This window comes from Gossypium arboreum, chromosome 11, assembly GCF_025698485.1.
Source record: "Gossypium arboreum isolate Shixiya-1 chromosome 11, ASM2569848v2, whole genome shotgun sequence".
Taxonomy (NCBI): Eukaryota; Viridiplantae; Streptophyta; class Magnoliopsida; order Malvales; family Malvaceae; genus Gossypium; species Gossypium arboreum.
In genome coordinates, this window is record NC_069080.1 from 135,159,018 (window position 1) to 135,172,660 (window position 13,643).

General features: G+C 30.3%; 1 protein-coding gene across 1 annotated transcript; it reads right to left on the reverse strand.

Annotated features, from left to right (window-relative positions):
- Positions 1-1,986: 1,986 nt before the first annotated feature.
- LOC108471390 (uncharacterized) lies at positions 1,987-12,920 on the reverse strand. Its single transcript, XM_017773018.1, has 5 exons — positions 12,820-12,920; positions 12,346-12,679; positions 12,161-12,294; positions 10,850-11,143; positions 1,987-2,434 (listed from the first exon to the last, which is right to left on the reverse strand). Exons 1-5 carry the CDS (start codon positions 12,918-12,920, stop codon positions 1,987-1,989), a joined length of 1,311 nt encoding a protein of 436 aa, XP_017628507.1.
- Positions 12,921-13,643: the final 723 nt, after the last annotated feature.

The following is a 13,643-nucleotide window of genomic DNA, read 5'->3' on the forward strand; positions in this document are numbered from 1 at the left end:
AAAATTTCAAGATAATAATTCAATTCAGGGAGACAAACTAGAATATTTATAACTAAAAAACAACTTATCATCCTTGACTCTCTCGTGTCTTAAAGTATAAATCACACAATGTACAAAAATCCACAAATTATTCCAAAATCGAATCAATAAAAACTCCAAATTAAAAGAAATTACATCAATGTTAGGTTCGAGAAAATTACTTAAATACAAACAATAATTCAGGGGTTATATCGCATAAATATATAAAATCCTCTCGATACTTAAGAAATACATTGCCCTCAATGTACAAACAAATATAAGCACAGAATAAACATAATATCAAGAGAGAGAGAGAATTGAAACTGCCTTGAATTTGGATGAAATCGCCAAAATAGTGAAAACCGAAATTGTGGCAAATCTAAATGAAGTACATATTTCCGAGCAAACTAATAAGAAGATAAACACAAATAAATAAGAAGGTAAAGGGATTACAATCTCGAACAAAAACAAACATCAAAATAATAAAAACAACAGCATATTTCAAAAGAAAAATAAAAATAAAGAAGTCTCACAAATCAAATTACAAAAAACTAAAACTAAAAATACAATCGAAAATAAGATAAATAAAGCAAATAAAACGAAATAGATCAATGATCGTCATTGTGAGAGGCGTCAAGATAGTGAGACGCATGATTGGGTGGAGAAATATGAAAATGCTAGCAAATCCACTATACGCCTCAATGGTATCGAGTCGTGCTGACTGCTGCTACTAAGTATGATAAAAGCAAGTTTCCAAAAAATTTAATACATTTTCAACAAATCATTTTTCAAAATATCCCATTCTAGTGTAATTATGTTTAACATATGTATTTATATAAATTATGATAAATTATGTATCGATGTCATTTTCACATGTAAAAGTATCATAAAAGTCTGTGTGCCAAATGTTAGATTGCATTTTATCTTATTTACTCAAAAAATAAGCAAGTTAGTTTCTATACATCAGATTAAAGAGCAAATTGATCATTTTATTAAAATTTTAATCCTTTTCTATTATTAAAATTGATTCATATACATCAATTTGCGGTATAGTGGCATGTCACATGTCATGATTTGGTTATTCCGTTAGTCACGCCAGTTTTTAACATTACAAATAAATGAAAATTTTAACAGAAATGACTAACTTACTTTTTGATCTAACATATAAGGACTAATTTACTCATTTTTCAATATAGGGAGCAAAATGTAATCCAACTCAATGTACAAGCACTTCCATGTAATTTTTTTTCCAATTTCACATTATTTTATCATATTATATTTTAAATTTTTTTTTTAGCATATGCCTATCATGTAAATGGTATAATGTCCAGATTGTCTGGTCTTTGATTTCATTTGTCAATTAATGATTGTGGATTGACAACATTGACCATTCTATGCATCTACTCCTTTTCTGCCAGTCTCACTACCCATTGCATTCATTTTCTCTGCCCTACTGCTCCTCTGCACTGCACTCTCCAATTGTATTAAAAGACAATGTATACATATAGATTGTAAATTTTCTTGGCTGGAAGCTCACTGTAAGCCAAAATCAAAACAAACTTTTGATGGTTTAATTGTTGTTTAGCCTTTGAATTTCAGGTGCTATGAAAAATGGATTACAGCCTCATCTTGTCATTATCCCAAAATCAAAACAAGCAACTCTTGGTTGAAAGTTGAAACCAAGGGCCAAGTCAAAATTGTTTTAGGATGAGTCCAAAATAAAAAAATGAACTTGAAGGGTAAAAATACAATTTTATTATTATATTAATTTATAATTTCATAAATTTTAAAAGGATTAAATGATAAATTTACTAATTTAAGAAGACAATAGGGATGGTAAGATCTAATTGAACCTATCTGCGTTCGGATCGGGATGAATTTTTTTAATTTAGAAAATTAAATAGATTGAATCGAAAATCTAGGAGTTACAAAATTTCCATAAATAACAAGAGTTTACAAAAATAACACTTACTTTGCTTGATGTATGGTATAAAAAGCCTGCAAAGCACCGATAAAAAGTGCAGCAATGGCACCCACAAATGCGAAAAACGTCCAACGAGCCCTAAAAAAAGTGCAATAAACTTGAGCTGGATATTTAATTAACATATTGTTACGATGATTATGTATTTGCAGTTTAACATGTCTGTAAATCATCGGACTAGGAACCAAATCAATGTTCATCTTCTTGATAAGCTTAGTCACTTCTTTATCGCTCCCCAATCTATTGTATAGTATGCCGGTGTCTCTCAGTTCCTTAACATCTTCGGCTTCATCGATCAATGAACTAAGGAAACCCATATATGAAGTGACAGCAAAATTGTTGTAGAAATCCGGACACATTTGGTAAGCTATTAAGTTCATGGTTGAATCATCGACAGTGATCGGCGGTAACCGTAATTTTCCTACGAAGAAGAAACTGTTGAAAATGATGTCAGTTAAACAACTTGTTTCGCTTGCTTTTAACCATATCCCGGCGTTTTAAAGCTCTTTTACGTTACGAAAAGGGTGTGAATGGTGCCGTTTTGTTCTTGTATGGTCGCTGCGATTTATCAAGTATATGAAAAATCGAGTGCAAAACCTACAATGCCATGGTTTTTCTTTATTGAAAAGGAGTCATACTCGTAGTAGATGCAATAAGTGAATTCACTCTCCTTGCTGTGGCCACCATTCACTGGAGCAAATTTTGTGTTAATCGGGAGCCAGCTAAAATTAAGGTTTTCAATGGTTGAATCTATCACATCATTGATTTGTAAGGTGAATTTACGTGATCGACTAATCCGATTTGAATAAAAATTATTTAAATTATTAAATTACATTTTAATCCTTTTAAAAATTATTAAATTATAAATTTATATATAATAAAATTATACTTTGACTCCTCAAAATGAATAAAAATTAAATCATACATTAATACATGAAAAAAATCTAAGAATCAAACCAAACTTGTCGATCGGCCTAGTTAGATAGAGAATCGAGCAAGGTACTAATCGAGAATAATGAGTTAGAGCCATTGAATCCAATCATTGAATCGATTTTTTATATTTTAATATATCTTTAATATATTTAAAATTTTATATAATTGAACCGAATCAACTAATCAACCGAAAATGAGACTCTAATCAATTCTATCACCTATGTAGTTGTAAAAACATTTAACATTTAAAATTTTATAATGAAAAATTTGTTTTAGGGACCATTTTCATCATATCATTTATGATCCTATCTAATTAAAAGAGGATAGATCATCTTTTTTCATATCATATATCCATTTGGACTAAACTTCCAAATTAAAGATAATGTGTCTTTTTTTACTTGAGTGGGACCATAGATGATGCAGTGAAAATGGTTCATAAAGTAATTTATCACAAACAAGAGTAATTCCAAAAATAGAAAATTACATTTTAATTCTTTAAAATTATTAAATTATAAATTTATATATAACAAAATTATACTTTGACTCTAAAATGAAAAATATTTTGTCCAATCATTTTAAAAAATATGAACTTATAAATCAATACATGAAAAAATTTAAGGATCAGACAAAACTTGTTGGTCAGGTAGTTGGAGAGAAAATTGAACAAGGTATTGATCCAGAATAAGAGGTTAGATCAGTTGAATTGAGTGATTGAATCGATTTTCTTTATATTTTTAATATATCTTTAATATTTTTAAAAATCATATAATTGAATCGAATAAACTAATCAATAAAAATAAGAGTCTAATCAATGTAAAACCTTTTAACATTTACAAACTCGACAAAATGATTTTTTTTAATTTTACTTATTAGTTTGTAATTTTACATATTTTAAAAAGATTAGATTAAAATTTTATTATTTTAGAGCTTGAGATGCAATTTTATTGTGTATTAACATGTAGAATTATAATTTTAAAGGCACCCAAAACATAATTTTTCCTAGATCAATTGAACATAAAAATTACTCAATAAGCTATGGAATTAATTTTTCCTTGGCACTTATATACATATAGTACATGTAACAACATTTCTGTTAAAGAAAAATAATTTGACTCTTTTTTGAAAAGTTAATGGCTAAATTTAGCTCAAATAAAAAGAAAGAATAAAAGCCAATTTGATAAAAATATAAATGTTGAGGTTAAATTTATCATTATGTCTTCTTTTTTAAGTTTCACTTATAGAAATATAATTTAGGTTCAAGTAAAAATATATGTCTCGATTAATCTAAAAAAAATTAGACAAAATTCACACATGATATACGCATATAATAAAAGTGAAACTCATACATCACAATTGAGAATAGTATTATAGAACCTAAATAATCAACAACCCAAAACCTTCCACTTAACCAAGAAGCTAAGACCCTATCAGAGGGAGAATTTTATATCTACAACACTTAATCTATAATAATGATTCTTGGCTTCTTCTACAATTGCCTTCACAAAATGAAGCTGACATTTGAGGTTGTCCTTCATTTACTCTTGTTTTCTTCCTATGATATAAATGCAAGTAGAATATAAATTATACATTTGTAGTTCCTCAATTATTTGGATTAGATTGAAAAACAATCTCAATTATTTGGATTAGATTCAAAAACAATTGACACTTGATTTGATTGTGAAAGAAGTTTTAGTTTAATGATATGAATGAGTTAAACTTTAAATTTATAATATTTAACTTGAGTGTGAATGAATTTGATAATTTTTTTAATTTAGTCATTGAACATTGGTCAATGCTACATCATTACTTGGAATTTTTTAAAAATTCTTTCTATTCTTTTAATTTTTATGTAAGTTATTTAAAATTTCCAAATAATGACATGGTTGTTTAACAGAATTCAAGTTCAAGGAGTAGATTAAAAATTGTTAAGTTCAAAGAGTAAATATTAATTTATCCTAATATTCGTTACCCTGTTTTAGAAGTTTATTGAATTTCTTGCCTGCTTACTTTTGTTATTAACCATTGCTTTGTTCTTCTCTTTTTAATTTTAGGTCCCATAATCGAAAAAAAATGGATGAGAAATATCTAAAATCATTAGAAGCAAGAAAAATATGATCTCAAATCCAATGAATTACCCATATCAAGTTACAGAGACTTAGGCCATGCCTATGGTGAATTCATCCCCTACATTTTAGCGGGTCCCAGGTGGATTCCAAGAACACAAACAATTAAATTGGGTAAATTTATTCATATCCACCAAATTATTAGAATTTTAAAATATATTAAAATATATTAAAAAAAAAAACAGGAGAGACATTGGATGAAACCACAGGTAAATCACAAAGTGGATCAAATTAGAAAGAAATTAAAGCAAAATGACATAGAAGGAATAAAAGAAGGAAGAGCTAAATTGCCTGAAAAATTAGCACGTGTGTTAAGCAACATTGATGATAAAACACATAGGATAGAGCATATGGAATGTAGCATAGAAGAGAACATGTATAAGATCAATAAGGAGCAAATTAAAATTTTAGAAGAATTGAGGGGCTTGAAAAGGGAAATAAAAGAGTTAAAGGAGCTTGACGAAATGTTTTTGACGAAATGTGCTGCTAATTTGAGCTTGAGCTCCTTGGATTCATGGAGGTGGGATCACAGTGGTGGAGTGTGCCGATTGAGATCACTTTCGGCTTGAAATATTTCTTGAAATCTTCGTTGCGGTGAAGGGTTGATGGGACTTTTCGGATCAATGGATTGGCTGTGAGGTTGGGTTGGCCGCCCTCGAAAGCTTTGTCTAATGACTCGAGATTCGCTAATTCGACATTGCTGAGTGGGACGTCCTTACACGGCATATCAATGCTCACGGAATCGTTGTTGGTGTTGTTGTTGATGATTGTTTTCCAACGGCGCCGCCTCCTTCCTCCGTGGACGACATTTTCAGGCTGAGCGGTTCGAAGTAATTAACAAGGTGATTTTGTAAACTGTTTTTGGCCGATTGAGTGATGTCGGAAAAAAGGTGGCAAAAATGGCTACGATGATGACAAATGTTTGTAATTCAAAATTAGGTTTTAATATTCAAATTTTTTATCTATTTAATTTTTATTTTAGTCAAATTTTACTATTAATTTTTTAAAAAGTCAAATTAATTTTTTAATAAAATAGTGACTAAAATATTAAAATTTTAAATGACAACTCATATGGCAATTCATGTGTATATTATTTTTTATTTTTATATATTTTAAATTATTTATTGACTTGACATATAAGAAGAATAATATTATGTTAGCATGAAGTGCATATGAATTGTCATACTGAGTTGTGACACTAATATCATTAAAATTTTAATGTTTAATCAGCATTTTGTTAAAAAAGAATTTGACTCTTTTTGAAAGATTAATGGCTAAATTTAGATCAAATAAAAAAATAAAAGACAATTAGACAGAAATATAAATGTTGAGAGCTAAATTTATCATTATGTCATTTTTTTTAAATTCCACTTATACAAATACAATATAGGTTAAAGTACAAATATATGTCTGGATTAATTTTAAAAAAAACTAGATAAAATCTAAACACAATATATGCATATAATGAGAATGATACCCACAAATCACAATTGAGAATAATATTATAAAATTTAAATACTCGACTGCCCAAAATTTTTGCCTTAACCAAGAAACTAAGACCGAGAGAATTTTATATCTACAACACTTCTTCAAATTTCATTAGCTTAATAATAGCTCTTCAAATAAATTTGCTTTTCATTTTATTACTAAAATTATTTTTACTTACTTTAGTATTTAAATTATAATTGCGTTACATAATTTATTTCAAATATTTAACATTGTAACCATATATAGTAATTGCATTTGTTATTCTACCAAAAATCTCAAATTTTCAGCAACATGTTATTCACATGCCAAACAACCAATTTATTATTTCAACCAACCAATTTATTATTTACATGCCAACCAATTTGTTGTATTGAAGTTATTATACTTACAGACTTTCACATATAACCATGCTTCTTTACATATATTAATTGCATTTATTGTTGTACCTCACTCATGAAAAATCTCAAATTTACAACAACATATTATTTACACGCCAACCAATCACTTTTTTTATTGAAATTATTATACTTGGCATAAATATAGGCCCATGAAATGAATTCTACAGGTCAAGTTCCCTAGAGAACAATGTAACAGATCAGTGAAACCACAAATCTTATACCCTTGAAGTTATAGTGGGACGAATTGAAGTCATCATGGCGAATCTTATCTCCCTGAAGTTGCAGTGGAGCAGATTAAAGCTACAAACTTATCTCCCTAAAGTTACAGTGGAATAGATATTAGATATCAAATCTTATCTCCCTGAAGTTGCAATGGAGCAGATTGAATATAGTAAATCTTATCTTTCTGAAGTTGCAATAGAGCAGATTAAAGCTATAAATCTTATCTTCCTGAATTTGCAGTGGAGCAAATTATCTCCCTGAAGTTGCAGTGGAGCATGTTGAAGTTACAAGTCTTATCTCCCTGAAGTTATAGTAGAGCAGATTAAAGCTATAAATCTTATCTTCCTGAATTTGCAATGGAGCAAGTTATCTCCATGAAGTTGCAATGGAGCAGGTTGAAGTTACAAGTCTTATCTCCCTGAAGTTACAGTGGAGCAGATTGAAAATAACAAATCTTATATTTCTGAAGTTGCAGTAGAGCAGATTAAAGCTATAAATCTTATCTCCCTAAAGTTGTAGTGGAGCAAGTTGAAGTTACAAGTCTTATCTCCCTGAAGTTGCAATGGAGTAGATTGAAGTCACTAATCTTATTTCCCTGAAGTTACAGTGGAGCGGATTGAAGATAGTGAATCTTATTTCCCTAAAGTTACAGTGGAATAGATTAAAGCTACGAGTTACAAATTTAATCTCCCTGAGGTTGCAGTGGAGCAGATTGAAGATAGCGAATCTTATTTTCCTAAAGTTGCAGTGGAATAGATTAAAGCTACAAGTCACAAATCCTATACCTCTGAAGTTGTAGTAGGTCAGATTAAATCTACCATGTTGAATCTTATCCCCCTGAAGTTGCAGTGGAGTACATTGAAGCTACTAATCTTATCTTCCCGAAGTTACAGTGGAGTGGATTGAAGATAGCGAATCTTATTTCCCTAAAGTTGTAGTGGAACATATTAAAGCTACAAGTTACTAATCTTATCTCCTTAAGGTTGCACTGAAGTAGATTGAAGATAGCGAATCTTATTTCCCTGAAGTTACAGTGGAATAGATTAAAGCTACAAGTTACAAATCCTATACCTCTGAAATTGTAGTAGGTCAGATTAAATCTACCATAGCGAATCTTATCTCCCTGAAGTTGCAGTGGAACAGATTGCAGCCACAAATCTTATCTCCCTGAAGTTCCAGTGGATTAGATTGAAGATACCAAATCTTATATCCCTAAAGTTGTAGTGGAATAGAATAAAGATACAAGTTACAAATCTTATCTCCCTAAAGTTGCAGTGGAGTAGATCAAAGTTGCAAATCTTATCTCTTTGAAGTTGCGGTAGAGCAGATTAAAGCTATAAATATTATCTCCTTGAAGTTGCAGGGGAGTAAATTGAAACTACACTTCTTACACCCCTGAAATTGTAGTGGGTTAGAACGAGGCTACTGAAAAAAAAGGAGCACCAAAAAGGTTGAGATTCTGCGAGACCGAACAAAATTGGTCCTTCTTAAAAGTCTTTCCTCCATTCTCGTTATACGACAACGAGCAAAGATGGGCAATTGTAGAAGCCCAATTTTACCTAGGCCAACCAAAAAAACCAAACCAAAATCAAAATAGAAATTAATATGGTCCAGAGTTCTTTTACAAAAAAAAATTTCAAACCTAAACAGCCCAAAATAAAACCTTAAGACCCAATTATAAGCCGAAACACCTAAACAATTTCCAACAAGAAAAAAAGGAACAAAAACCCTAGTCGCTGCACCCTAAATCCCTAGCTTGACGATGCAGCTCTTCTCATGTCAGCACCGCACCCTAGCCTCTACCACTGCCAACCACTACCTGCAAAAATAAGAACAAACACGCAAAGAGAACAATGGCAAGAACAATAGAAAAATAGAAAAATAATAGTGTGAAATCAGCTATAAAAAGCCTAGAAAAATCGATTGTAATAGAGGTTTTTTTTTAAATAGAAATCAAAGAGAAAAAAAAGCAATCGAAATACAAAAATCATAAAAACTTCAAAGGTGATTTTTTGTGTTTATTTATTTTTTCAAAAATAAATAAATATATATATATATAAAAGAATAGAAAAAAGAAAAAAATTGAAGCTTTTTTTTTACCTTTTTAGGGTTTTAGCCTTTAGATCCGAGCTTTGCAAATCAAGAGGCCAAAAAAAAAGGAATTTTTTTTCCGTTTTCCTACCATCGAGGATGGCAGAGCCGTCGTCAGTGACCGGCAACTATCACAGCTGAGATTGGCGGCTCCCTTGGCCGGACTTGGAGGCTATTTCAAAGAAAAGGGAAAGAAGGGAGGATTTTTTTTAAGGCAGAGAGGAAATGATTTTTTTCTAAAAATTTTTGGTTTTTATTGGCCTCCAAAATGACGCCGTTTTGGGAGTGACCTCAGACATCCAAAAAGGTGTCGTTTCAGGCTAACTCGATGACCCGACCCAGATCCTCCTAGGATCCGCATGTTTTTAAAGGGGAGGGGATATTTGTCTCCTAGTCCTTCTGGTTTTTAGGTGGATTCCAATTCGGTCCTATTTCTTTTTTTCCTTTTTAAAATTTTATCATTTAATTTTGTCTTTTTCCATTTTGGTCCCTTTTGAAATGGTGCATTTAGGGATTTTGGGATAATTTCCCATTTAATCCCTATTTCTTTTCGCGCATTTTATTCTGATCCTTATTTCTTTTTTATTTACAATTTATACTCCCTAATTTCATTTTAATTTCAATTTGATCCTTGATTTATTTAACTTCAATCCTTTTTACAAATTGTTTTATTTATTATTTTATTTATTTATTTATTCATTTATTTATTATTTCCTCAACCTTTTCAATAATTAAAATTTATTTATTTATATTCTTTTTATATACTTCTATATTTTATTATCATTATCATTATTATTATTTCCTTTGTTGTTTAATATAGTAATTAATGTGATTATTGCCATTATTAGTATTTGGTGTTTTATTGTTATTATGGTTATATCATCATTTACTAGTATTTTTTTATTGTATATCTTCATTTCATTTTTTTATTGCTACAACTATGTTACGAACTGTATTCGAACATACTTACCCGTTTTTATACTATGCCTAAATAAACTAAATTCATATTGTTTTAAATGTTGCATTCGTCTTTGCATGAGGCACAAAAAAAATTATAAATCAAAGTAATGTTCATTATTCTGGAATTAGAAAAGTCGTGTTCTTAACTTACAAAATATAACTTCTTTCTAAAACCAAGATAGTCGAATATTTACTTTAAAATAAAATAAAAACGAAATTTAAGTGATGATTAAATGGCGTTTATTTTTGTTCTCGAGGATCTAAGGCATTGTGTCCTAACTTACAAGACATGATCCTTTCTTCTGGATTAACTTAAAATAATGCTCTTTTTGTGAAATTTAATTTAGTTAAGTAATGTCTTAATAAAGGATCGTATTTTGAAATCTCTTCAAATTTTTAATTTTCGACACTAAAGACATCAAGTAATCAATTAGATACTTAAAGACAGGAGTTTACGAAAAGACAAGTAAAGAACACTTACTTTGGTTGATGTATGGTATTAAGTCTGCAAAGCACTAAGATAAAATAAAGCAATGGCACCCACAAATGCCAAATTCCAACGAATCCTAAAATAAGTATGATAAGCTTGAGCTGCACGATTAGTCCACATATTCTTACAATGATTATGTATTTACCGTTTAACCTCACGGTAAATCATTGGATTAGGAACCAAATCAGTGTTCATCTTATTGAAAAGCTTAGCCACTTCTTCATCACTCCCCAATCTATTGTATAGTATGCTGGCGTCTCTCAGGTCTTTAACATCTTCGGCGTTATCGATCAATAAATCAAGGAAACACATATATGAAGTGACAGTGAAATCGTTTTTGAAATCCAGACACATTTCGTAAGCTATCAAGTTCATGGTTGAATCATTAACGGTGATCGGAGGTAACCGTAAATTACCGAAGAAGAAGATATGGTTGAAACTGATGTCGGTTAAACATCTTGCTTGCTTTTAACCATATCCCGGCCTTTTTAAGCTCTTTTAAGTTACCAATGGTGTGTGAATGGTGCCGTTTTGTTCTTGATTCGTTGCTAAATCCGTCTTCAGTGAATGACCACAAAAGCCGCCACCTTGGTTTTTCTTTGAAAAGGAGTCTTACTCGTAGTAGATTCAATAAGTGAATTCGCTCTCCATCTTTTTGCTGCTCCCATCACCATTCACTACACAAAATCTGTGTTAATCGGAAGCCAAGCTATAATTTCTCTTTTTTTCTTTTTTTTTTCTTTTTGTTGTTGGATTTGGAATTGTTAATTTTTATGAAGCTAAAATTATGATTTTCAAAATAGGTCAATTTATTTGATTTAATTAACTAAATTATTAAAAATTTTAATTCGATAGTACGGTTTAATTAAATTTTTTTATCCTGTTCATATAGATTTTTAAATCGATTAGTCTAATGACTTTTTTTGAATTGATGTCTCGGTTAATTTTCAATCGAAACCGATTGAGACAAAATTAGCTAAAATACAATTTTATTATGTATTAATGCAAAAATCTTACCATTTTAAGATATTAAAATTTCCAACAGGAAGGGACGTTCCCAAGAAATGAAAATTTACATTTTAATCCTTTAAAAATTATTAAATTATAATAAACCCTTAAATTAAAAAAGTAATTGTTCAATTCTTAAAAAGAAAATCATAAAAATTAAGGATCAGACTATACTTTTAATTAAATTGGTTGGATAAAAATTAAGGATCAAACTATACTTCTTAATTAGATTGGTTGGATAAAAATCGAATAAGATTAGAGTTAAACCAATTGAATCAAAGAATCGAATCCTTTCTTTTATATTTTTAATATTTTCAAAATTTTATATAATTAAAATGAATCAAATGGGAATGAGAGTCAAATAGATTCCATCACCCATCTAGTTATAAAAACCTTTTAACATTTATAATTCCACAAAAATGATTCTTTATTTAATTCCCTAAATTACCTGTCCTCGCCTGGGTTGATAACAGTACCGTCGATGAACCTTCGGATTGCATTCATGAACATTTTGCCATCACCCAAGCTTGTAAGCAATTCAAGAACACGAAAAGGTATTTGGTTCTCCAACAAGAACATATCCTAGTAGACAGATGTAAGCAATTCGTTTCTAATAAACAAATGGCCATAAACATTAAACATATCATCATCACCATCACCATCACCATCACCATCACCGTAACGCATATGAACTGCTTGTAAAATTGCGCAGCCGTCAACGAAGAACATCCAAGTCAGTTTCTCGTCATCGTCGCTATACTTCTCTAATTCCTGTGGATCATAGCATTTCTTTAAGTCATCGATCTCTTTCTTCATGTTGCTGTACAAGGAATCCTTATCGACGTAAATGTTTTTGACGAAATGTGCTGCTAATTTGAGCTTGAGCTCCTTGGATTCATGGAGGGTGGGATCATCGTGGTGGAGTGGGCCGATTGAGATACTTTCGGCTTGAAATACTTCTTGAAATCTTCATTATGGCACAGGGTTGATTGGACTTTTCGGATCAATGGATTGGCTGTGAGGTTGGGTTGGCCGCCCTTGAAAGCTTTCTCTAATGACTCGAGATTCGCTACTTAGCCCTCGCTGAGAGGGACGTCCGGGAACCACATATCAATTCTCACGTAATCGTTGTTGGTGTTGTTGTCGATGATTGCTTGATCAGTGAAAACTGCTCCGACAGTGCCGCCTCCTTCCTCCGTGGACGACATTTTCAGGCTGAGGGGTTGGAAGTAATAAAGAAGGTGATTGTGTAAACTGTTTTTGGCAGAGTGAGTGATGTTGGAGAAAAGGTGGCAAAATGGCTACGATGATGACAAATATTTTATAGCTTACATAATAAACATATATGGGAAATACTTAAGGTGTAATTCAAATTTATCCCTTAGCCTTTATATTTTTACTAATATAATTTTTAATTTTTAATTGAATTTAATTCTCTTTTGAAAGAGTCAATCACTATCCATCTTAAAAATGAAAAGTTAAATTAATTTTTTAACAAAAATAGTGACAAATATTAAAATTTTAAACATGACAATTCATACGACAAATCACATGTACATGTTTTTTTAATTATTAATTTTAAATATTTTAAAATTTTTTATTGACGTGACAATAAGAAAAATAATAGTATGTTAGCATGAAGTGCTCATGGATTGCCACACGATTGTGACAAGGGGTGAGCGTTCGATCGAATTGAATGAAAAAATTATGAGTTAATCAAGTTAACGAATCATATTTTATCATCCTAATTTAATCTAAATTTTTCTCAAATTGAGTCGAGTTAGATGGAATTCGAATCGAATCGAATATATTTATTCGAGTTAAATTTTAAAAAATAATTGTGAGTCCTTATAACCACTATCACCCACCGTAATAAAATTTGTCCATCGTAATAAAATTTTTTATTAAATTTCATCACCTCATAATTTATG